This window comes from Natrix helvetica, assembly GCF_964273705.1.
Source record: "Natrix helvetica genome assembly, chromosome: Z".
Classification (NCBI taxonomy): Eukaryota; Metazoa; Chordata; class Lepidosauria; order Squamata; family Natricidae; genus Natrix; species Natrix helvetica.
In genome coordinates this window covers 140,652,079-140,677,599 of record NC_138554.1, presented here as the reverse complement: position 1 = coordinate 140,677,599, position 25,521 = coordinate 140,652,079, and the positions used below count along the sequence as shown (strand labels likewise).

Below are 25,521 nucleotides of genomic sequence, written 5' to 3'. Positions count from 1 at the left end.
GGGAGTTGTAGTCCATACCCCTTAAAGTATGCTGACTAGGGAATTCTGGGATCGATGCCCTCCCCTCTTCAAGCATGCTGGCTGGGGGATTCTAGTAGTCAAAGTCCTCCTCTCTTAAAGGATGCCGACTGGGGATTCTGGGAGTTGGAGTCCTCCCCTCTTAAAGCTGTCAAGATTGTTAGGTGAGACATGTCCAATCCTACGACCTTTCTTGCCAGGGTCGTTAAGCGAATCACCACCATTGTTAAGTAAATGAAGACAACGGGGCTTCCCCCATTCCTTGTCGGAAAGCCGCAGTGAAAACAGAGGAACGTCATCCCAAACGAATCCCGCATTTGCCAGTCCCAAGCACACACAAACTCACGGACACACAAAGACACAGAAGGCCAACTCCATTCTCCAAGAAAATGACACAAACTGGAATTGATCGAGCAGAGGGACAGAGCGCCCCCGTAAAATTCAGAACGCTTGGCTTGCAGAGAGATTTATTTTTCTTCTTTTTTTAGAATCATTCCTTTTTCTAATTTCCCCCCCATTGTTCCTTTATCCCTGTCGCCAGCTCTCTGCGCAGGGCCAAAGGAAGGACGCTGATGAATCTCGGAATGCGCACTCGGCTTCTTGAATTTTCACAGCAGAGGGTGGATTGGCTCAGAAGACAGGGAGATTTTATAAAAGGGAGGAGAATACAGAAATTATCGGTGCTCCATCACTGGAAGGTTTTAAAAAGAGATTGGACAGCTGATGATATAAGATTTCCTGATCGAGCAGGGCGGTTGGACTAGATTTAATTAATTAATTTAATTTATTAAACTTCTAGACCGCCCCCTCTCCCCGAAGGGAATCGGGGCGGTGTACAGGTACAAATTTAAAAACCATACACTCGATAATATACATAACTAAAAATTGAATTAAATAGCCCCTGTACAAATTTATAAAAATTAAAAACGTAGACCATAAAACCAATCATAAAATTTAAAAATAAAACTGAGGTGGGAAGGCTGGAATTAGGCCAGGCCGGCTAGCAGGTGGGTTTTGAGTTTCTGATGGAAGGAGCGGAGGTCCGTAGTCATTCTGATGTCGGGGGGAAGGTCATTCCAGAGGGTCGGGCCCATCACAGAGAAGGCCCTTCCCCCGGGCGTCGCCCGCTGGCACAGCCTAGTGGACGGCACCCGGAGGAGTCCCTCTCTGTGTGAGTGAATCGGCCGAAGGGATGTATGGGGCAGGATACGATCCCGCAAATAGCTAGGTTCTGTGCCATGGAGCGCTTTGAAGATGATAACACCTTGAAACGCACCCGAAAAGCCACAGGCAACCAGTGTAGCTCGCGCAGGAGAGGTGTTATGTGGGAGTATCTAAAGACTCCCGAAACTACCCACGCGGCCGCATTCTGAACCAACTGCAGCCTTCGGGTGCATCTCAAGGGGAGCCCCATGTAGAGAGCGTTGCAGTAGTCTAGCCGGGACGTCACAAGCGCATGAGTGACTGTGCGAAGGGCGCTCCGGTTCAATAGGGGACGCAATTGGCACACCAGGCGAACCTGGTGAAACGCCCCCCTGGCCACGGCTGTCACATGGTCGTCCATTGACAGCCGGGTATCTAGCAGGACGCCCAAATTGCGTACCCGATCCACGGGGGCCAGATGTTCGCCCCCAATGGCCAGTGATGGAGTAAGCTGGTTGAACCGGGGCGCCGGTAGCCACAGCCACTCAGTCTTGGACGGGTTGAGCTTGAGTTTGTTACTTCCCATCCAGATCCGTACAGCTTCCAGACACCGGGACATCACTTCGATGGCATCGTTGGGGTGGTTTGGGGTAGAGATGTACAGCTGGGTGTCATCCGCGTACAGATGGTAATCTACCCCAAACCCACAAATGATCTCACCCAGCGGCTTCATATATGCATTGAACAGGAGAGGTGAGAGGACCGACCCTTGTGGCACCCCACAGGTGAGCGGCCTCGAGGTCGACCTCTGCCCCCCTGCCAATACAAATTGTGCTCGGCCAGAGAGGTAGGAGGAGAACCACCGCAAGACGGTGCCCCTCACCTCCAACCCCTCCAGTCGATGCAATAGGATACCATGGTCGATGGTATCGAAAGCCGCCAAGAGGTCTAATAGGACCAGGATGGAGGAGCAGCCCCCATCTCTGGCCCTCCAGAGATCATCCACCAACGCGACCAATGCCGTCTCCGTGCTGTGGCCGGGCCGGAAACTGGACTGGCGCGGGTCCAGATAATCAGTTTCCTCCAAATGGCATGGAAACTGTTGTGCCACCACACTCTCTACAACCTTCGCCAGAAAGCAAAGGTTGGAGATGGGACGGTAGTTGGCTAACAAAGCTGGGTCCAGGGAAGGCTTCTTGAGGAGGGGCCTCACCACCGCCTCTTTCAGGACGGCTGGCAGGAACCCCTCACTCAAAGAAGCGTTGACTAACTCCTGGAGCCAGCCTCGTGTGACCTCCCAGGATGCCAGTAGAAGCCAGGAGGGACACGGGTCCAGTAAACATGTGGTGGCTCGCAGTTGCCTACGCAACCTGTCCATATCGTCGGAAGTAACAGAGTCAAACTCCTCCCAGAATGGAACCTCAAGACCCGCCTCCGATGTCCCCTCCAAGGCCCCGGTGGCCGCACTGTTCCATGCAGCGACTAGGTCCTCCATCCGGGTGCGGGTCAGGGCTACAGGAAATGGCCCGAGCTCCGTCTGGAACCTGTCAGGTTCCATCAGGCGCCTGGGGCGGAACCATCTTGGACATTCCGGTTCCGCCTCCCCGCAGTGGGGAGTAGCGGCTGGAAAGTCGAGCCGGAGAAGTGAGTGATCTGACCATGACAGGGGTGTGATGGCTAAATCCCCTATTCCCAGATCACTCCTCCAACGGCCAGAGACAAAGATAAGATCCAGTGTGTGTCCTCCCTCATGTGTGGGGCCCTGAATTATTTGGGTCAGGTCCATGGCTGTCATGGAGGCCATGAACTCCCGAGCTACCTCGGATGACTCCCCTACCAATGGCAAGTTAAAGTCCCCCATGACCAACAGTCTGGGGGTTTCAATTGCCATCTCGGCGATCACCTCGAGGAGCTCAGGGCTGCTGATGCATAGCAAGGAGCCAGGTATACAATCAGCAAGCCCAGCTGTCTCCCTGGGCCCCACTTCACGCACAGGGACTCACAACCGGTTATCTGTGGCACAGTGGTCTCTCTCGGCTCAAGACCTTCCCTCACAATGACCGCTACCCCACCACCCCTGCCTAGTGCCCATGACTGATGAAATGCACGGTAACCTGGCGGGCACATTTCCACGAGAGGGAGACCTCCCTCGTGGCCCAGCCAGGTCTCCGTAATTCCTGCCAGGTCCGGCTCCCCCTCCGACACCAGGTCGTTAATGAGGGGGGCTTTGTTAGCAACGGACCTCGCATTGCATAGCATCAGCCTCAGGCCCTGGCTCTGTAGGGCCTGACCACCTAGTTTGCGGAGGTTGGGACATATGACCAGCCGTACCCAACGACCGCGGTCTCCCAACCGGTGATGAGATCTCTGTCTACCCTCGCACCTACCCCTCCCCACGACCGTTGGAATGAAAAGACCCTCTTCTGGAGTATCGCTACTCCCCCCCCTTAACGGCTCCGCTCACTTCCTTGCCAACTCCACCCGCTGGCTTGGCACTGGTCCCTCCCTCAGCCTGACTAGCCCCTCCCCCCACCCTAGAACCCCCTAAAAGACGAAACAAAAATTTGGATAAAACCCCCCTAAGACGTCGCCTTGCCCACCTCTCTAGATTAATGTATCCCTCATCGAGGTGGGCCCTCGTAAGGGCGGAGGGCCAGACCTGCGTGAGGGGGGACTCCCGCAGTAGGATTAGGTCTGCCCTTGAGTATATGACGGAAACACACATGCAGGCTAATACACAGAGACAATCTTGTTTGACATCTTTCTTTGGTTCCTGATATTGAAAGTGGATGGGTCAGAAAAATGAGTGGGTCACTTGCCACGAAGTTTGCCGATATCGCCAGCTGCTTCTCCTTGCCCTTGGTGTCGTCCGTACGGCTTTTCTCCCATTTAATCTTCTCCCCATTCTAGCACTGACTGGAACAGTCACAGTTCACGTTCCAGTCATCAAGCGAGCAAGTAGTTATCCAGCATAGGACAAGCAGAGAGCAGATGACCTCCCAAGATCCCTTCCAACTGTTTTATTCTGTTATTCTGAAAAGAGAATTGGACTACATAACTTCCAAGGTCCCTTAAACCTTGATTCTGTTAGAGTCTCCTGCTGGAGCAGGGTGTTTGACTAGATGACCTTCAAGACCCCTTCCAACTCTGTTACTCTGAGCAGGGGGCTGGACTAGATGACCTCCCCGATCCCTTCCTACTCCTGTTATTCTGTAAAGGTCTCCTACTCGAGCAGGGGGTTTGACTAGATGATCTCAGGGCTCCCCTCCAACTCTGTATTTCTTTAAGGGTCTCCTGCTTGGGCAGGGTGTAGGAGTAGATGACCTCTAAGGTGCCCTCCAACTCTAATTCTGTTACAAGAGACGCCTGATCAAGCAGGGGCGTTGGACTAGATGACCTCCAAGATCCCTTCCAGTTCAGTAATTATAACGCACAAATTATGCACCCCAGTGCTCCATTGTCAGCAAGAGGACAAAAGAATCACAGATTGAGAAAAATGCAGGCAGTTCTTGCCTTACGACCACAACTGAACCCAAAATTTCTGTCACTAAGCGAGACATTGGTTAAGTGAATTTGGCCCCATTTTACAACCTATCCTGCTGCTGTCGTTATGCATATCACAGCTGTCCTTAAGCTAGTCACCTGGTTGTTAAATGAAACGGCTTTCTGCTTTTGTCAGAAGGTCGCAAATGGGGGATTGCATGACCTTGGGACATTGCCACCGTCGTATATATGAGTCAGTGGCCATGTTCATGGGGAATGTTCGGCATTTTTCGACACGGTCATAACTCCAAGTGGCCAGGAAGCGAAATGCTGTGGGTCTAATTTGCTACGTCCAAGTTCCATTTGGGGGGGGGGGTTGTCATCACTTTCAGAACCGTCGTTAAACAAACCATTGTAAGTCAAGGACTGACATTTGGCAGTTGCGAAACCCTCCCTGCCCCCCCCCAGCAAAGGACAGAGAGACAGAGCCCAGGTGCAGCAGGAGTGAATATACCGTTTATTGAGTGAGAGAGTAAAGTCTTTGCAAGTTCCTAACAGCTGTATCAGCTAAGGGTGTCTATACAGAAGTGAGGGGGGTGGGGGGAAACTGAGGCAGAGGGTGGGTGGGCTGGGCATCACCCCGCCGGTCACTACATGGTCAGCTCCTGGAAGACAGAAGGGGAAGAAGAGAAGCGTCAGGTCTCGCAGGCGTCTCACGACACAACTAGGCAACATCATCAGTGCTGGAAAGGAATACACACACACACACACACACACACAGAGATACACACACACTGTTTTTGTAGATTTTTACGGGTGTAGGTATGCTGGTCTTGTTGTATTCGGGTCTTTTCCCGTGTAAGATTGAGATTGTCTTGGCAACGTTTCGGCAAGGTCTCACTCGCCATCTTCAGGCTGGGTTTTGGGCTTAAAGCGTGATCGGAGCTGCTGTCTTTCTGTAAATCTTGGTGGGGGTGTGTGGAGTGCTGGCTTTGTTTCAGTAAGTGGAATGGTTGGTTGTGTGGTTGTATCATGATTGGTAGATTGGTGCTGGCTGTGTGTCCGTTGTTGTTTCGTGTTGTAACGGCCTGGGTGGTGGGTGGGGCTCGTTTGTTGACTAGGGCTGGTTTCCAGATGTCTGGTAGGCGGGAGGTATCATCAGGTTTACTCATGTTGTGGGGGTGTTTCTCTATTCAATAGCTTTCATAATTATTCTCTTTATGTTCCTATATATATATACATATATAAACCCAACCCAGCTCCCTTCTAGCACTTACCTAGTTGAGTCAAGAAATGTCTGCAAGGAAATCATCAAGCTCAGCAAGCCCAGTCTTCCTCTTCTACCTCCTCCTCCTCCCAAACTCCATTCCCTGCTAACCCTGATGCTATTCCCTAGTTGGGTTATAAGACATCTGAGAAAAACCACCCAGCTCAAGAGCCCTAAGGAACCCCCACTCCTCCTCCTCCCGACTAACCCCACCCCCTTGTAGCACTGATTCTGTTCCCTAGTTATATATTATATTATATATTAATAATAATATAATGCAATGCAATGCAATACAATACAATACAATACAATACACCTTCTGGGAATCCAGACTACGTTCCACCATAGCAGAGGAGGGATGGCTGCCCTCAAACACTTACCATGATAGCGTTCACGATATCGTTGTTGTTGTGCCGAAGAGCTCGGACAGCTTTGGGGCGGGAGACGTTGGCCTGAGCCATGACCAATTCGATATCTCTCACCTCCAGACCCGTTTCGTCCACCTGGGAAGGAAGGGAGGGAGGGAGGGAGGGAATACATGAATAAATGCAGGCAGGAAAGAAAGAAGAAAGAAAGAAAGAAAGAAAGAAAGAAAGAAAGAAAGAAAGAAAGAAAGAAAGAAAGAAAGAAAGAAAGAAAGAAAGAAAGAAAAAAGGAAAAAAGATAGGCAGAAAGAAAGAAGGAAGCAAGGTAAAAGGAGAAAGAAAAAGAAAGAAAGAAAATGAAAAAAGGAAGAGGGGAGAGAGGAGAAGAGAAAGAGAATGAAGAACAAAAGAGCAAAAGAAAAAGAGAAATTATGAGGGAAGGAGGAAGATGTGAGAGAGAGGGGAGGGAGGGAGGATGAAAGGATGGAAAATGAAAAGAGAAAGAAAGAAAGTGGAAGAAAGGAAAGAAAGAGGGAAGGATCAAGGGAGGAAAGTAAGAAAGAAAAGAGCAAGAAGAAAGAAGAGAAGGAAGGAAGGAAGGAAATTAAAGAAAGAAAAGAAAAAAGAGAATGAGAAAGAAAGAAAAGTAAAAGAATGAAAAAGATGGGGTAGTGAAGGAGAAGAAGGAAGGAAGGAGGTGAAGGAGGAAGAGAAGGAGAAAAGAAGGAGAAGGAAAAGGAGGAGGAATTATATTATTATTGTTGTTGTCGTTATTGTTGTTGTTGTTGTTGTTGTTGTTATTATTATTATTGTTATTATTATTATTGGGCTCCATGGGTTAATAGCCTACTCTACTCTCCTTGGACATCATGAAGGTTCTTGTTCCTCTTGGCTTCCCTCCTTTCTATCCCCACCTCCAGCTCAAGTCTGGAGAAGGTTGACATCTGGGTCTCCTTACCTCCTCCTCTTCCTCACTCTCCTCCTTGATGGTGAGGGCTGGAGCTGCTTCAGTGATCAAGGGCGAGTGCTCCACAGGAACTTTGAACTTCTCCGCCGCTGCTTTGTGGACCTGTTGGGAGAGGTCTTCGATCTGCAGAAGAAAGGAACAGAAGGCCTTCAGATCTTCCTCCATTCTGGAGGAGAAAGAGACCTGGCTTTGGCCCATTTCCAAAAGAAGACACCCCAAAAGACGTTCTCCAACGAGTCCCAGATGGTTGGCCTAGAAGACCCTTCCACGTTCTACCAAGAGGCCAGGTCCTTCAACCAGGAATTTGAGAGGACCACTCCCTAAATCTACATTTCCAATCTGATTTCTTCAACTTGGACCCTCCTGAGATGAGAAGAAGATAATCTCTTGGTCTCTCCAGTTAACAAAGACGGACTCCAATCTATCACAACGCAGGAAGTCCTCAACGTACAACCATTCATTTAGCGACCAAAGGTAGAACAGCAATGAAAAAGTGACCTACGACCACATTTTTCCACGCTTATGACCATCGCGGGATTCCCGTGATCCAAAGTCGGAGACAACATGGCAACAGAGTCACATTTATGACGGTCGCTGTGATCTCCCATTGGTGACCTTTTGGACCAGCAGTGTCAATGAGGAAGTCGGATTCGCTTAACAACCATTGTGCTCTCTTAACAACTGAAATTATGGGTTGGCATAACATCTGAGGCAAGAGTTGTCTCACTTCCTAGTGGACGTTTTGGGCTCAATGGTTGGTGTAAGTTGAGGACAACTGGTGTTAAAAATAAGAATGTCCCTCCAGTCAGTCAGTCTCTCTCTTTCTTTCTCTCTCTCTCTCCCTCCCTCCTTCCCTTCCATCCTTCCTTCCTCCCACCTTTCTCATATCTCTCCTTCCTTCTTCCCTCCTTCCCTCCCTCCTCCTCTTTCCTTCTTCCTTCTTTTGCTCTTCTTCCCTTTTTCCTTCCCTCCGTCTCCCCTATCTCGCCTTTCTTCTACCTTTTCTTGTTTCTTCTTCCCTTTCTCCTTCTTTCCCCCCTCCCTCTTCAGTGAACAACAGCTCCACTCTAGGTCCTCTTCCCAGCTCACCTTGGCTTCTCCAAAGACAATGTAGATGTCAGAAGCTGGACTTTTGAAGACATCCGGCTTGGTGATGACAAACAAGATATTCTTGGATTTACGGATAGTTATTCTGGTCACGCCATGGATTTGCCGCAGACCCAGCTTGGACATGGCCTGGGGGCAAAGAAGAAGACCACACACAGCCTGTCGACACCATGTTGAAGGTCTTGCAACCACACCACCAAGGGAGGAACTTACAACATCCTCAAAAGCCGCAGAAGAAAGCTAAGGAGGCCTCTTGTAGGTCAACTAAAGAGCTGGTTGAAGAACAAGTTGAAGGAGGGATCTTGTCCCACCGAATGCTACAGCTGAGGTCCTGTAGACCAACCCCTCTGTGGCACCTGGCAATACCTTGGCTGATGCCTACTACACTGAGTAGAAGACTTTCACCGTGCCAACCCTTTGAGGTAGAGCAGATCAGGATTCTAAGAAACTCAAGGTAAACACTCTTAATGAAGACGATGAGTTCCTTAGGCACGAAAACCAGCTGGGTGACTCTGAGCCCATCCCGAGGAGATGGTGAGTTCTAGTTCCATGTTAAGCAAGAAAGACAGCTGGGTGATTTGGGGCCAGTCCCTCTCTGACAGCCCAACCTACCTTGCAGGATTGTTGTTTTGGAGAAAATAGGAGGAGGAAGGTGTGCTGGATATATGTTCACTGCGTTGAGTGACTTGTGAGAAAGGAAGGAAGGAGGGAGGGAGAGAGAGAGGGAGGATATGGATGTGGAAAGGAGAAAGGAAGGGAGGGAGGGAGGAAGAGGAGGAGGAGAGAGGGAGGATATGGAGGAAGAAGGAATGAAGGAAGGAGGGAGGGAGAGAGAGAGGGAGGATATGGATGTGGAAAGGAGAAAGGAAGGAAGGGAGGGAGGAAGAGGAGGAGGAGAGAGGGAGGATATGGATGAAGAAGGAAGGAAGGAAAAAGGAAGAAAGGAGGGAGGGAAGAGGGAATTACCTTTCGAGCTTTCTTCTCGCTCCGGCTTTGTTTGGCCTTGCTAATGGACTCCTCACCAGTCCCCAGGGAATGCGTCAGCTGGTTCTGCAAAAAAAAAAACAAATCCATTTACTCATCCCTTACTCCTAAGTGGATAGCTTTGGGTAAAAGAGCGTTTTCATGCTCTCCCCTCAACGACCCATCAATTTCTCTTTACCTTCCCGGAAAGGCACTTAGCTGCTCTCGATTAAGCGTCCGAGATCGTTTCTGAAAAGATCTTTTATTTATTTATTTTATTGTGCATCTTCCCATCAACCCTCCCGTCTTTGCAATTGTGGGCCACAATTTTTCAGAGAGTTGTGGCTTTTGCCCCAGGCATTTGGTGCAAAGCAACACCAACACTGTCCATATCCAGGGAGAGAATTTAAGAAAATAGCCCGATCGCCTCAACGTTTAAAAACAAAACAGGGGTGGCAAAATTCAAACCCAGAACATTTGGACCAGGTCCACATATCACCTCTTGTCCTCCATTCCTTTTAGAATCTAGCAATTTTATTTTTAGTTTATTTATCAGTGGAATAGATGCAATTTCAGGCATCTTGCGAACACAGCCATTAACGATTGATAGCACTCAAGTGGGCAATGGGGAGTTCTAGTTTTGGCTTAGGGAGCAAAGTGGAACAGGCGACTTGGAGCCAATCACCAGGAGACGGGGAGTTCTAGTTCCACCTTAGGAAGGAAAGGCAGCTGGGTCTTTCAGGGACTTTGCGGTGTCCCTGAGATCAGCAGGAGGTGCCCTTCTCAATCACCATCTCTGGGGGACGGTTTAGGTCCGTATGGACTGTCCAGTGGCAGAAATATCGACTGCGATCTCGGAGCACCAAGATCGCACGTCGTGCCGTCGCAACGTCAGCCCCTTTGGCTCAAAAACAATTATAGTCAAATTAAGGCTGAGATATAATAATCGTGATATACATGAATATAGGTGAATTTAAAATATGTGATTTGATATGAAAAGCAGGTGGTGACTATAGAAGAGATGCATGGAAATACTGTAACCAACTGACACACTTTCTACAATTTGTAATGGAAGATGGCTTTTTTTATTTTTATGTTTGTTTGTCTTTGTTCAAAAATAAATAAAAATTGCTTTAAAAAAAAAGAAGAAAAGCCAGCTGGATAACTTTAGGCCAGGGGTGTCCAAACTTGGGAACTTTAAGACTTGTGGACTTCAACTCCCAGAATTCCGCTGGCTGGGGAATTCTGGGAGTTGAAGTCCATAAGTCTTAAAGTTCCCAAGTTTGGACACCCCTGCTTTAGGCCAATCACTTCTAGCTTCCCTCTCTCAGTCCAGCCCACCTCAAGTGCGAATGACTAGGGAATTCTGGGAATTGAAGTCCCCCCCCCCCAATTTGGTCTGTGAGGACCACACCTGTGCCACGTGAGCTGTCCGTGGTACTGGAAGGTTCGGCTCTTCCAATTCCGGTAGCGATCCTTCGTTGCTTTCGGAATCGTTGGAAGATCCTGCAAAAAGATATTTTAGGGCAGGCATCCTCAAACTACGGCCCGTGGGCCGGATACGGCCCCCCCAATGCAAAGTATCCAGTCCGTGGAGTGGTGGGATGAAAAGCAGCTGCCAGCTTATAAAGAAGTGCTTTAAAAGTCTTTAAGTCATTAAAAGTCTTTAATTTAATTTAGGGTATTCAATCCGAGGTGTCCTTTACTGAAGCTCGGTCCTCAATTTATGATGGCAATTGAGCCCCACATCACTGTTGTTAAGTGAGACGTTGTGAGCTTTGCCCCCATCTTATCCCCTTTCATTCCACAATCCTTAAGGGAACCACTGCAGTTGTTATGAGAGTCACACAGTCATAGAATCTTCAGTTTGGAAGGGACCTTGGAGGCCTTCTAGTCCATCCCGTTAGACATTTCTGAAGAACCCATTAAAGTTCATAGTATTCTAGAGCTGGAAGGGAACCTGGAGGTCTTTCAGTCCAACCCCCTGCCCACATCACGTCACGGCCATCCAGCCCACGGAGCTTCGTTCCACCAGCCACAGAGAAGCCCCACGCTTAGCAGAAGCATGCGTTGGGCCAACTCCACCCAACATCTTCCTACCTTTGTGGTTCAGGTCATGGGCCCTCTTCCCCACCAATGTTGTCTTCTCTTCCAAGAGCATCATACCCGCCTCGTGCAGCGTTTCCAGCTCCCTCTCCTCACTTGAACTCGACTCTGGAGGGAAGGAGCCCCGAGAACCTCGCTTTTCCCGTGCTAATCCCAAATACTTAACGCGGGAATCTCGGTTGCCAGGCAACTGGTTCCTCCCTCGGGCATCTTGGCCACCGGGAAGTTGGTGGAGCTGGCCGGGACCTGAAGAAGCGGCACTCTGGAGAGCTGGAAAAAGAGGACGTTCAGAGGCGGGACTTCGGACCTTCCCTTTTCCCATTGGCTGGCAGTTCTTGGGTGGGTTGACACATCACAACCATTGGTTTTCCTTTAAATTTCATTGGCAGGCCATCTTACCGTACTTTTGGTGTCCACTGTGCTCTCTGAGCTTTCTCGCAGACGTTTCAGGACCCAGCTAGATGATATCATCAGTACTAGAAGAAACTGTACATGAACAGAGAACCACAGTTCCTTCTAGCACTGATGATGTTCCCTAGTTGGGTGATGAAATGTCTACAAGTAAATCACCAAACTGAAATAGCACCGAGAACCCCCCAGTCCTCCTCCTCCCTACTCTGCAACACCCCTCGCTCTAGCACTGAAAACAATTCCTAGTTGGGTCATGAAATGTCTGCGAGAAAACCACCACGCTGAGAGAGCACCAAAGACCTCAGTCCTCCCTCCTCCTCTCTTCCTCCCTCCTCCTTTGTTAAAGCCATTGTTGCAATCATTAAGGGGTTTCTGCAGTCGTTAAGCCACTACTGTGGTAGTTAATCAAACACAGCAGTCGTTAAGTGGACCCACTGGTTGATATGAAGCGGGAGTGACTGAAAACATCAATTTTCAGCAAAAACATTGTAAATCAGGGTTTAGTGACCAAGGAAAGCTGCAAACGGTCATAAAAGCAGACCAGATATTGACTGTCCAAAATGGGGTCATGTGACCACAGAGACAAGAGGCTTGGAACCAGGTCCAATTGTAACTTTGAATGGTCATTAAGCAAGCGGTCGTACTTCGAGGACTCCCTGTACACCTTTGATGTACACAGATCTAACATTTGTCCCCAATGTTACAGCTAGTCCTTGACTTACAACCATAATCATGTCTGCTACCATTGCTTGACAGTTGTTAAGTGAGTTTGGTCCCATTTTACAACCTTCCCTGCCACTCTTGTTAAGCAAACCATTGCAGTTGTTCAGTGAGTAACACGTCATTAAGTGAATCCGACTTCTGCATTGTCAGAAGGTTGCGAAAGGGGATTGCATGACCTGCGTGATGCTTCAACCGCCAAAAATATGAGCCAATTTCGATCACGTGACCACAGGGTCGTGAGTATGAGAATCGGTCCCAAAGTCCCTTTTTTCGGTGTTAACTTCGATCACTATGCAAATGGTCGTAAGTCAAGAACTATCCATAATTGTTGAGGGGGGGGGAGACCTTACCTTCCGCTGGAGGTTTCCGGGTGTCCTGCAGGAGACTCTCCTTGAGAAGCGTGTGTTCCACACAAGGACCAGCGGTCGAAGGAGCAAGTCGCAAGGTCGCTGATGGTCCTTGGACGGGACCCTCGGAAGGAGATGAAGGTAGAATCAAGGATGAAACAGGAGGCACTTCTGGGAACTGAGATCTCAGGGCGGGAGGCAGGGTGACCGGAGCTTCCTCCGGGGCAGGGGATGATGGCCGTTGTGAGGGGAAAGTCTCTTGTGATGACGTTCCGATGGAACGGGAAGCCAGAGGAATGGGGGAGTCCAGAGACGAGAAGGCATCTTCTGAAGAAGAGTGTCCCGTACTTTCAGTGAAAAGATTCTCTATCCCCGGATGGCTCGTCTCCCTCTTCGTGTCCTCCAATTCCATCACCTCCAACACTTCTTCCATGGTCTTCTCATTGGCCATCCTATTGGCTTCTCGTCTTGGAAGATCTTCTGGAGGACTCTGAAGAGGGCTTCCATCCATGACTTCAGCCTCATCTTCCCCAGGGGCAGAGATGACGTCTTCCACACCAAGTTGGGTGGCTTCGTTTGGTGCAGAACCTTGGAGTTGAGTGTCTTCCACCTCGCTCCTTTCAGATATGGGAAGGACTTCTCTCGTTCCACCCTCCTCCACCATCTCTTCTTGGCCTTCAGCTTTGGCTTCCCTGCAAGATTTCCAGGAGCTTTGTTGGCGATCAGCAGTCTCCTCCCCAAGGGTCCTTGGGGCTTCAAGTTCTTCAGAATATTTTGGTTCTACTACTTCTTCTATGTGCTCTCCACTGAAGTTCTCTAAGACGTTCTCCTTCAGGCAACCAAGAAGACTCTGGGCTTCTGCTACCAGGAGACTACTGATGAGATGCGCAGCCTCCACTCGTCGGTCCTCCAAGTTTCCAAAAGAGCCTTTCAGCATATTGGTGACCTCTTGTTGGTCTTCAAGAACCCTTGGAGATACCGTAGCTCCATCATCATCATGTTGAAACAAGGCACCAGATGGCTCGAGCTGGCTAGGGATGGTTGGCAAGCTCTCTGGGGTGGAAGTTTCTAGATAGACCGTGCTCACATCCTCGACAATGCTTCCCAAGCCTTCCCCGCTCTCCACCTGCTCCATCTCTACATGTCTACTGGAAAGACTATCCTGAGGTTTGGGAAGATCGGTCAAATAGATCTCATCTTCAGAAGCTAAGAAGATCTGTTGAGGAGTCCTAAGCTCAGGAGACACATCTCTTTGCTTCAAAGCCGGTGAGGTGGTCAAAGGCGTGTGGGCAAGAACACTATAATGCAGACACACCTCCGTGCTCTGCGGCAGAGGTACCTCATCTGGAGAACAATTTGGTGGAACATCGAAGCATTCGGGCTCAATGTTCTCCACCATCAGATGCTCCAACTCTGCGGTCAATGCCTCCAGGCTTGGTGGAGAGTGACTCACCTCCACAACCACGCTTTGGCTAATCCATGTTTGATCAGGGATCGCAAACTCTTCTCTTCCAGAATCTGGAGATGGAGCTAAGATCATGGTCTCATTGGAGACATCCTCGGGGGATGTCACAAAACTGCACTCCAGATAAGAGTAAGATGCAGAGTCCTCCAACGTATCTGTGGTGTCCACCTCTTTTTCCTTTTGCAGAGGGTGCCCAGTTTCCAAAATAGGAAGGAGACCCTGGAGGAGAGCTTCAGCAAAAGTCTTCTTCTGAACCTGTGGATGTTCCTCACATAGGGCACTATCAGTCATACTGGAGAGCATTTGGTCCATGTTTTCTGCTGGATGAATGCCTGGGACAACCTCAACCATCCCAGCCTTGGTGTCCAAAAGGTGGACATCACCCACATCGCGTGGAGACTCGACAGAGTCCACCCATTCTCCGTGGTTTTGAGCTTCAGTTCCTTGTGGAAGAACCCCAGCATCTTGGGATGCCACCGAGGGATCCAGTATCTGCATGTCCTCCATTTGCCGGTGTTCAGAGGACACATTTCTATCTTCTGAGTCCACTTCCTCCGTCGTTTCACTAATCTCTTCTTGGTGACACGTGATTTCATCAGAGGTTGCAAACATCTCCCGAGCTTCGGTCAGGTCAATGCTGTCCAAGCTGCCCTTGGCTTCTTTGCCCCGTAGAAGGTCCATGTGGCTGTCCTTTGGGCCACACTGCAGGAACGCTAAATTGTGAGCATCTCCTTGTCGTGTTACTTCGGAGCCAAACTGCTCCATGGCATCTGCTGCTGTAAAGCATTCAGAGTCCAGTTGGACCGCCATCTGGAGATCTACTGGTGGGATTTCAGCAATGACGTCTGCTTGGCTGCCTTCTCCGCTCTCCAGATCTGATGCATTTTCTTCGGATGGAGTTCCCCAACTCTGGTCAGCATTACCCTCCTCTGATAACCCTCGCTGCCTGGGCTCCTCTACCACTTCCGTCACATTTGGTGGATTGTCATCTGCTTCAACCAGCTCTTCCCTGGAGAGATGCAATGGTTCTTCAGCCTTATCTAGGTCTTCCTCTGACGTTTCTTCAGCACGGCGGCCCGTTTCTATGTGGGTTGCCGTAAGATAACCCTCATCGTCCCGAGTCTCTCTTCCATTGAGAGCTTCGGTTTCGCCAGTCTCCAAGCACAGTTCGGAAAGATTAGGAGTCGTGGTGTCATCTATCACTGCTTCGTCATTGGAAGAGTGTCCAGAGTAGTCCTCTATTTCTGGATCGATTGAGCTATTCTGCGTTCCACATAAACTCCAGTTCTGCAATTCGACGGCTTCCTCCCCATCTGGGTGGCACAGTGGAGATTCTTGGGGCAATGGTGCCAAGGCATCGAGAAGGACTCCGTTGTCTTCTGTAAGGATGCTCTCTGGGGTGTCACTCAGCACCAGGAGGGAATCAGTGTCGGGTTTTGCCTCAGAAAACGCCATCATTGCACGGTCCTCATTGTTGTTGATTTGGTCAAGAGACGCCGCTTCCTCCAATTTGTCTTCTGACTCCAGACAGACAACGATGCTGTCCTGGGTTGTCTCAGAATCTGCTCGGGCGACTTCGGGTTGTTCTAAAAGAGCCCCCTTCGATTCAAGGAGCGACGCAAAGGGCCTCTCCTTCTCGGAAGAGGTCCCCAACAGCTCAACGTCACCCGGCTCTAGTTCGGTGGAGCTTCCGCTGGTGGCACCATCTTGGTCGAGGAGCTCTAGCAGGCGTTTCTCAGATTCTTCAAGCCGCGCACCAATGTCCAAGCTAGAAGAGTCATTGTTGTCCACGGCTTCCAGATCTTCGAACTCAATTGGGCAGGATCCGGGGTTCCATTCCAGGGGGATGACTGACTCTGCGCAAACCTGGGTCATCCATTCCTCGGCTAAGGGAATGACCGACGGAGATTCCTCCACAGTGTCGCTCAACGGAGGCTGGTTGTCTAATTCATCATCGGTATCAAAGCAAGCAATCAGACACTCCCCACATTCAGAGAGCCCCGACTCCAGGTCAGTTGGTTGGACATCTGAGTGAGGCAGATGTGTTGGAGAGACATGGGAGAGGACCATTTCCCTGAGGGAATCTTCTTCTTTGTCGTCCTGAGTTTTGGGAGTCAAATCTTCAGAAGCCATCACAGAGTCCTCTTCTCCTGGCCCCAGATGAGAAGTGCTCTTTGAGGAGGCACCCCCTGGGCTCTCTGGTCTAGCTTGCTGCTGGGCGACAACCGTTGTATCAAAGGATCTTGGAAGTTTCATTGCGTCATCCTCCATCAACTTTTCTTCTTTTGGCGTACCCTTTTCCTCGGTCTCTCCCCTCGTCTGTTCTTCCCCTGTTCCATGAACGGTGTCTTCATCCGTGTTGTACGCATCTGAGGATACGTCCATCTCGCTCTCTCTTTCCACGGGCAGCAGCGCTCCCACTGTGTCTTCCTTGGACTCTACAACTGTGTCGGCGACCGCAGCATACTGCTCCATGCCACCCTTGCCATCATTGGAAGCTGAGTCTGAGGACTGGGAGGTGTTGTCCGGGTAAGCAAAGGACTCGTCCACACCTTCATCAATGGATGTTTCCGAGAGAGAGTGCAGGAAGGAGTTGGAGGCACTATCATCATCCTCTTCCACGCTGTAGAGAGCATCGTTCCCCACCGCTTCTCCTTGTGGGAACAGGACAATCTCCATGGATTCCGCCTCAAAAAGGAAGCTACCCCGGAAGGGCAGAAGCAGAGCTGGTATCATCCGATCACTCTCAATGGTCTTCACGACGTCCTCTGGAGAGGACATAGGAGGCTGGCTTCGAAGGCCACCATGTTCACCCACCTCGGTGGGGACTGCTCCAAACACACCCTGAAGCTCAGAACGAGGCTCAGACACGGTAGTAAAGGGACCAGAAAAAGGGCAGGCTTCCAACCCTCTTTTCGTGAAACCTCCAATTTCTGCGTCGTATGAAGGCAACAAATGCTCATGCTCCTCCAAAGGCGTGGAGCTGAAGTTGGCATCAACCCCGGACTCGTCATCATCAGGGGGCCAGGAGGGAGAACTCTGCTCAGCCTCTTGAGGGAGAAGCTTCAAGGGAATCGTTTCGCAGCCCCAGCCTTCCTCTGAAGGAATCCGCTCCTCTTCCTCACCTACACTGCATTCCTCCGCAGGGTACGACGATGGAAAGGTGTTGTAGGACAGCCCCGGGAAAGCTTCAAAAGTGGGGCAGGTCACCGCGGAAAGTTTTGGTTCCCCTTCTGGAAGGTCTAACTCGGACAAAGCCTCCTCATCCGCCATTGGGGCTTCCAGGGCTTCCGACTCGGCTAAGAGGTTTGGCGAGCAGGATGATGATGTGCTAGCGGTGCCTGTCGAAGTCCAGCTGCTTCCCTCGGCGGTGATGTAGGAGCCCGAGGGTGAGGTGGGTGGAGAGCAGAGGCCTTCGCTGTCTACCTCGTTCTGCTCCTCGCTCAGGCCGTCTTTTGAGAACGGGGGCTGCCTGAGAGGGGGGAACAGAGTCCGGATCGGGGTGGATGGAGCCGTGAAGTAAAGCTCGGTGTCGAGGCTACACGGATGCTTGGCAAGGAACAGCGGGGACTCAGCCAGCTCTGCAGGAAGGTCTTTGGCAAGTGTGTGAGGCAGGGAAGGCACGTCGGCCATTGGCTCGCCCTGAGAGAGAGGGAACACTCCCATCCCAGCCAGCTCCTGGGACTTCAGAAGTCCTGGCGGGGACACGGATGTGCAGGCATGGAGGTTACCGAAATTTCTTGCAACGGGAGGGAGAGGCGCACCCTGAAATGCTGCATCCAAGCCTTCGTTGCCCATGTTACTCATCTCTTCGCCAGAGGTGGTCTCTGAGATGCCAGGTTTGGGGACTCCAAGGATGTCCTGTACTGCCACCCCAAGGCAGTGGGTCTCCTCACCCATCACGATGCGTGCGTCCAGGAGGTCTGTCCCCAGAGAGTGCTCAGGACTTCGGGGCCTCGTCCCGCCAGATTTGGGAGCCTGCTCCATCACGATCTGGCCACATTCGCTCAGCGCCACTAAGCCGGCTGTGATGTTGCTGGTGGTTGTGTCGCAACTGGCCCCCTCGGGTTGTGGCCGGTCTTCCTTCTTCTTCTTCACCGGCAGGAACACTGACACGTTGGTGGGAGTGTCGGGTGTGGCAGCCAGAGAAATCGGGGTGGCGGGCTGGACTTCTCCGCTCGGTGTCGAGGCGGAGGAGGTGCTTTGTGAACCATCTGTGTGGGGGGAGAGAAGGAGGGTGGGGGGAAAGCAGAAGTCAAACAGTCCACCTGGCAAGAGACACGGAAGGATTTAAGCCACTTAAGGAGGCTGGGAGGCCTTTTGAACCCCGTCGTCTTAAAAGGGATTTGGAAAAACGTAAGGGTTGGAGTCGCTAACCCCCTGCTGAGCTGGTGGTTCTCCAGGAATTCACAAGGTTGGAAGTATCAGAAAGAGAAGGAGGGAGGGAGGGAGAACAACAAAGAGAGAGACAGAAAGAGAAAGAGGTAGAAAGAGAGACAAAAAGAAAGAAAAAGACGAAAAGAAAGAAAAAGAGACATATGTAACAAAGACAGAAAGAGAGAGAAAGAAAGAGAACGACAAAGAGAGAAAGAACAGGGAGACAGAAAGATAGAGAGAAAGAAACAGAAGGGAAAGAGAGAAAGAAAATAGAGAGAGTGGGAGGGAGGATAATAAAGGGAGAAAGAAAAGGAAGGAAAGAGAGAGAGGAGGAAGAGAGGAAGCAGAAAAGGAGAGAATAAAAGGCAGCAGGAAAGAGAAAATGGAAAGAGAAGAAAGGAAGGAAAAAAGGATAAAAGGGGGTGGGGTGGAAGGGAGGAAAATAAGGGGGAAAGGAAAGGAGGAAAGGAAAGGAGAAAGAAAGAGAGGGAGAAAGAAAAGGAGAGAGGGAAACAGGCGGCAGGAAAGAGGGACAAATAAAAACAGAGAAAGAGAAGGAAGGAGGGAGAGAGAGAGAAAGAGAAAGAAAGAAAGAAAGAAAGAAGGGAGGGAGGGAGGAAAATAAGGGGGAAAGGAAAGGAGGAAAGGAAAGGAGAAAGAAAGAGAGGGAGAAAGAAAAGGAGAGAGGGAAAGAGGCGGCAGGAAAGAGGGACAAATAAAAACAGAGAAAGAGAAGGAAGGAGGGAGAGAGAGAAAGAGAAAGAAAGAAAGAAAGAAAGAAAGAAAGAAAGAAAGAAAGAAAGAGGGAGGGAGGGAGGGAGGGAGGGAGGAAGGAAGGAAGGAAGGAAGGAAGGAAGGAAGGAAGGAAGGAAAGACAGACAGACAAGATGGACAGACAGACATGCTAGGTCCCTGGGAAAGTCTTCAAGAGGTGGATAAAAATCCCAAGTCCCAAATGCTTTAAGAGGAGTGGACTCCAACTCCCATAATCCCCCAGCCAGCTCAACTGGGGATGAGCTTACAAGGGCTTCCCCTTGGACTGGACCTTGCATGTGCCTCTCTCTGCCACAGCCACGGGTTCTCTAACTAAGCAGTCCTCTACGTAAACCATCATTGGGAGCGGAAAATTGGTTAGTAAGCGGTTCAGTTGTTAAGTGAGGCATCTTATGATTGTGTCTCTTTTTACAATCTTGTTTTTCGACAAGCACCAAAACTGCTAGAGCAAGCAGCTGCATATAAACAGAGAGCAAGCCCTCCACACCTCTAGCACTGATGATGTTCCCTAGTTGGGTCAGGAGATGTCTGCAAGAAAGCTCAAAGAGCACCAAGGACCTCCCCGCAATCCTTCCTCCTCCTCCTCCTCCTCCTCCTCCTCCTCCTCCTCCTTCTCCTCGCCACTCTCTTTCCAGCACAGAAAGGAGAAATCCATAAGGAAACACTGGTCCAGAGAGAGAGAGAGAGAGAGAGAGCTCTTCTGAGGCTCTGACCCTCCCTCATTTAAGGATGATGGGCTTTGTAATTAAAACTGCCTCCCCACTTGGGACCCCCTAGTAAGGAAAGCCCCCTCCCCATCTGTCTTCTAAATGTCCAAAACCAGAGAAATGAGTTTCATTCACACTTGTGGGAATCAACCTGCGTGATTTTCCCCATGACACTCGGGAAAGGTGATGCAAGCCTTCCACTTACGACTGCTCCTTTAGTGACCGATGTTGAGGCGGGCCTCACAAAAGAGAACTGTTTCTCCACCCTTACTCACACGTTGTGGCGTCCGTTTCCCCTTGCAGTTAGCTTTCATCAATGTTGCTATCTTTGTGTGATATGGACTTAAAGGATGCTGACTGGGGGATTCTGGGAGTTGAAGTCCTCCCGTTCTTAAAGTATTTCAGCTGTTGGGATTCTGGGAGTTGTAGTCCATACCCCTTAAAGTATGCTGACTAGGGAATTCTGGGATCGATGCCCTCCCCTCTTCAAGCATGCTGGCTGGGGGATTCTAGTAGTCAAAGCCCTCCTCTCTTAAAGGATGCCGACTGGGGATTCTGGGAGTTGGAGTCCCCCCCCTCTTAAAGCTGTCAAGATTGTTAGGTGAGACATGTCCAATCCTACGACCTTTCTTGCCAGGGTCGTTAAGCGAATCACCACCATTGTTAAGTAAATGAAGACAACGGGGCTTCCCCCATTCCTTGTCGGAAAGCCGCAGTGAAAACAGAGGAACTTCATCCCAAACGAATCCCGCATTTTCCGGTCCCAAGCAACACACAAACTCACGGACACACAAAGACACACAAGGCCAACCCCATTCTCCAAGAAAATGACACAAACTGGAATTGATCGAGCAGAAAACCATAAAAAGCCTCCGAGGGACAGAGCGGTCCTGTAAAATTCAGAACGCATGGCTTGCAGAGAGATTTATTTTTCTTCTTTTTTTAGAATCATTCCTTTTTCTAATTGTTCCTTTATCCCTGTCGCCAGCTCTCTGCGCGAGCCCAAAGGAGGGACACTGATGACTCTCGGAATTCGCACTCGGCTCGGCTTCTTGAATTTTCACAGTGGGGGGAGGTGGGGGGAGAGATCAGAAGACGGGGAGATTTTATAAAAGGGAACATTATAAAAAAAAATCTAAAAATTATAGGTGCTCCATCAACGGAGGATTTAAAAAAGAGATTGGGCAACTGTTTGTCTGGGACGGTATATAAGATCTCCTGATCAAGTAGGGGGGGTTGGACTAGATGACCTCTTAGGTCCCTCCCAACTCTGTTATACTGTAATTCTGTAAAGGGTCTCCTGCTCTAGCAGGGGGTTGGACTAGATGACCTCAAAGTCCCTTCTTTCAAGTCTTGTGATTCTGTAATTCTGTACGAATTTCCTGTTTCAGTGAGTGAGGTCACAAATGGTGATCACATGACCAAGGGCCGCTGCAACTATTCTAAACTCAGGTTGTCCTCGACGTATGACGGTTCATTTAGTGGCCATTTGAAGTCACAACAGCACTGGAAAAAAAAGACTTACGATCGTTTTACACACAACCATTTTCAGCCCCCCCCCCACGGCCACCTGATCAAAATTTGGACACTGGGCAACTGACTTGTACTTACGGTGATTTCAGTGTCCTGGGGGGGGTGTCATGTGACCCCCTTTTGCGACCTTTGGACAAGCAAAACATAAAATTTGAAGTTCAGGATTGAACTGTGGGGTCCTTGGTGCTCCCCGAGCTGGGTTGCTATGTTGTAAACGTTTCATGACCCAACTAGGGAACATCATCAGTGCTGGAAGGGAGAGAAGAGGAGGAGGAAGGGGAAAAAAGGAAGAGGAAGAGGAGGACTGTGGGGTCCTTAATATTCTTTGAGTTTGATGGTTTTCTTTCAAACATTTAGGACCCAATTAGGTAACATCATCACTGCTAGAAGAAAGAGGGATTCGCAGGGGGGGAGGAGGAGGAGGAGGAGGAGGAGGAGGAGGAGGAGGAGGAGGAGGAGGAGGAGGAGGAGGAGGAGGAGGAGGAGGAGGAGGAGGAGGAGGAGGAGGAGGAGGAGGAGGAGGATGACTGTGGAGTCTTGGTATTCTTTCACACATTTCAGAACATCCTCAGTTCTAGAAGTTGCAGAGAAGAGGAGGAGGAGGAGGAGGAGGAGGAGGAGGAGGAGGAGGAGGAGGAGGAGGAGGAGGAGGAGGAGGAGGAGGAGGAGGAGGAGGAGGAGGAGGAGGAGGAGGAGGATGGGGTGCTTGGTGCTCTCCGACCTTGATTGTTGGCTTTTAGAGGTTTCCTTACCATGAACACCAACTACCGATAGTAGTCAGAAGACATGATGAAAACTCTTTAATGGAACACCACATTGACTGATTCAATCATGGTTTCATTTGAGAACCTGTGACCATCTTAGACCAAGTCCAAAAAACGAGGCTAGAGAATTCCTGGAAGACTGGTACTCAGACCAAGCAGCCATCAACGAACACAGAGAGATAAATCATGTCTACACACCTTTGAAAAGTGACAATAAAATCTGGAACAGACAGTGCAGGGATTGTAACAGCCGCTGTGTAGGAGAAACAGGGAGAAGACTAGCAGAAGGCATCCAGGTACACCAACAAGCAGGCAGAAGACACAGTGCGAACTCCTTAATTGCACAACCCATGGACTATAGTTTCAACCATAGTTTCAACTGGGAAACTCTGATCACCATAGAGTAAACCAAGTAAACAAAATCTAGAAACAAAGGCACTTTGGCACTCAAAGCAGCCATCGATGGACACAGAAGGAGAAACGATGTTTACCCACCATTGAAAAAAGACAAAAAAGAAAAACCTGAAGACCAGAACAGCAATCCACACCCAGATAAACTGAGATTAACATCAGAATTAATACCAGACCAACAATCCAATATTAACCACCCAATGAGGCCAATACAGGTCGTCCTCAACTTACAACCGTTCATTTAGTGACCAATTGAAGTTACAAGGGCGCCATACAACCAGTCCAAGGAAGGTACTACAATTCCTTCTTAATTTCCAACCATTCATTTAGTGACCATTTGAAATTAAAAGGGCACCCAAAAAAGTGACTTACGACCAGTCCTTGCACTTACAACAGTTGTAACGTCAACGCAACCGCTTCATCCAAATTCAACCAGTGTTGGTTTACAACGTTAGCTTTTTCCCGACCATAATTTGCAACTTTCCTGGTCGGCTTTCCACAGGTGAAGTCAAAGGGAGAAGCTGGATTCGTTTAACGACCTCATGACATGCTTAACAACTGCGGCAATTTGCTCCACAGCCATGACCCAAAAAAAGGTATTCAAATCACTTATGACCAGCACATGATATTCAGGGAAGTTTAATATAGCTATCCCATACGATAGCACATAGTGGTGCAGCGGCCTAGAGGTAGAGCTCTCGCCTCACAATCAGGAGGCTGTGAGTTCAATCCTAGGTAGAGGCAGATATTTCTCTCTCTGGGCACGATGATAATTTATCTGCTTAAAAAAAACTCCTCATTGGAGACCGGAATGGCATCCGGCCATTAAACACTCAGTTGCCCAGACTCCAACCCTGCAAGGGATTATGGGGTTGTTAAAAGAGGGTGATGACATAGTAGCAGTCAACATATCTCGTTTATTTTCTGAAATTGGAATTATTTAAACATTTCTGGGAGAAGAAACAGAGAGAATAAAAAGATTTTTAAAAATTGATTTGATTTGGCCCCAGACCAAATGTTTGTAGCTTTTTAAACATTTTAATCGGTTTACTTTTTTTTACATTTAGTACGATTTCTAACTGCCTTTTAGTCTTTGCTTGGGAGACGCCCAGTGAAAAGATGAGAGGCCGTATAAATATTTTAAACCGATCGATTAAACTAAAGGGAGGGGGGGCATTAATCCAGGCAAGGGGAGCAGCTGTAAAATCAGGATTGGTTTTTTAAAAATCTCCTGTTAATCTTCCCATCAGATCTTCCCCTGGCCTCCCCGACATTTCTTGAATGCGAGTTAAAAATTTGAAATATTCCAATTTTTGGAAAACTTGCAAATTTTTTCCTTGCATTTCTCTAGATTTGGGTCGTTTGGGGGGGGGGGGTTATTCCAGAGTGTGACAAAAAAATGAACTCTGGAGAATGAACATATTTTCACATTAATCTGGCTGGGGGTTCTACTCCTGCCTTAGTCATGAAAGGCAGCTGGGTGACTTTCGGCCAATCACCAGGAGACGGTGAGTTCTAGTAGCACTTTAGGACAAAATCCAGCTGGGTGACTTTGGGAGGTCTCGGACAAGCCTACCTCCTTTTTCTCCGGAGTTTGCAAGAATTCAAATTACTTCCCAGCTTGGTCGGAGTCAAAGCAATAAAATACTCCCATCGTTTCTCCTGCCCGAAACCTCTTTCCTGTGTTATTTCTGCCTGGGGCACTAGAACAGATGCCCCAAAAAGAGAGAGAGAGGGGGGGGGAGAGAGGGGGGGGAAGGAGAGGGAGAGGGAGGGGGAAGGAGAGGAAGGGGGTATGTGTGTGAGAGGATAGATCATAGCTAGATAGTGAGTGAGTGAGAAAGAAAGAGAGAGATGGTATGTCAGAGGGTAGACGATAGAGAGATACAAATGAGAGAGAGAGATGGAGGGAGTGAGGGAGAGGTATGAGGAGAGACGATAGATGACAGATTGATGATAGATGATAGATGATAGATAGATAGATAGATAGATAGATAGATAGACAGACAGACTGACAGATAGATACAAATGAAAGGGAGAGAGAATAGAATAGAATAGAATAGAATAGAATAGAATAGAATAGAATAGCAGAGTTCGAAGGGACCTTGGAGGTCTTCTAGTCCAACCCCCTGCCTAGGCAGGAAACCCTATACCGTTTCAGACAGATGGCTATCCAACATCTTCTTAAAGACTTCCAGTGTTGGGGCATTCACAACTTCTGGAGGCAAATTCTGTTCCACTGATTAATTGTTCTAACTGTCAGGAAATTTCTCCTCTGTTCTAAGTTGCTTCTCTCCTTGATTAGTTTCCACCCATTGCTTCTTGTTCCACCCTCAGGTGCCTTGGAGAATAGCTTGACTCCCTCTTCTTTGTGGCAACCTCTGAGATATTGGAACACTGCTATCATGTCTCCCTTAGTCCTTCTTTTCATTAAACTAGACATAGCCAGTTCCTGCAACCGTTCTTCATATGTTTTAGTCTCCAGTCCCCTAATCCTCTTGGTTGCTCTTCTCTGCACTCTTTCTAGAGTCTCCGCATCTTTTCTACATCGTGGCAACCAGAACTGAATGCCGTATTCCAAGTGTGGCCT

General features: G+C 49.3%; 1 protein-coding gene across 3 annotated transcripts in view; it reads right to left on the bottom strand.

Annotated features, from left to right (window-relative positions):
• The window catches only part of LOC309381198 (uncharacterized protein), a 65,618-nt gene that overhangs the window by 36,861 nt on the left and 3,236 nt on the right, over positions 1–25,521 (bottom strand). The window contains exons 2-9 of one of the 3 annotated variants that reach the window (XM_081931925.1): positions 12,904–18,579; positions 11,414–11,689; positions 10,728–10,819; positions 9,317–9,400; positions 8,333–8,479; positions 7,235–7,366; positions 6,292–6,414; positions 5,149–5,309 (exon numbers count right to left, since the gene is read on the bottom strand). In XM_081931925.1, coding sequence (XP_081788051.1) covers positions 5,295–5,309; positions 6,292–6,414; positions 7,235–7,366; positions 8,333–8,479; positions 9,317–9,400; positions 10,728–10,819; positions 11,414–11,689; positions 12,904–18,579 — 6,545 coding nt within the window. In that variant the 3' untranslated portion in view covers positions 5,149–5,294. Of the gene's footprint in view, positions 1–5,148; positions 5,310–6,291; positions 6,415–7,234; positions 7,367–8,332; positions 8,480–9,316; positions 9,401–10,727; positions 10,820–11,413; positions 11,690–12,903; positions 18,580–25,521 lie in introns of those variants that run through there. The other 2 variants (XM_081931926.1, XM_081931927.1) reach the window with 2 other exon arrangements.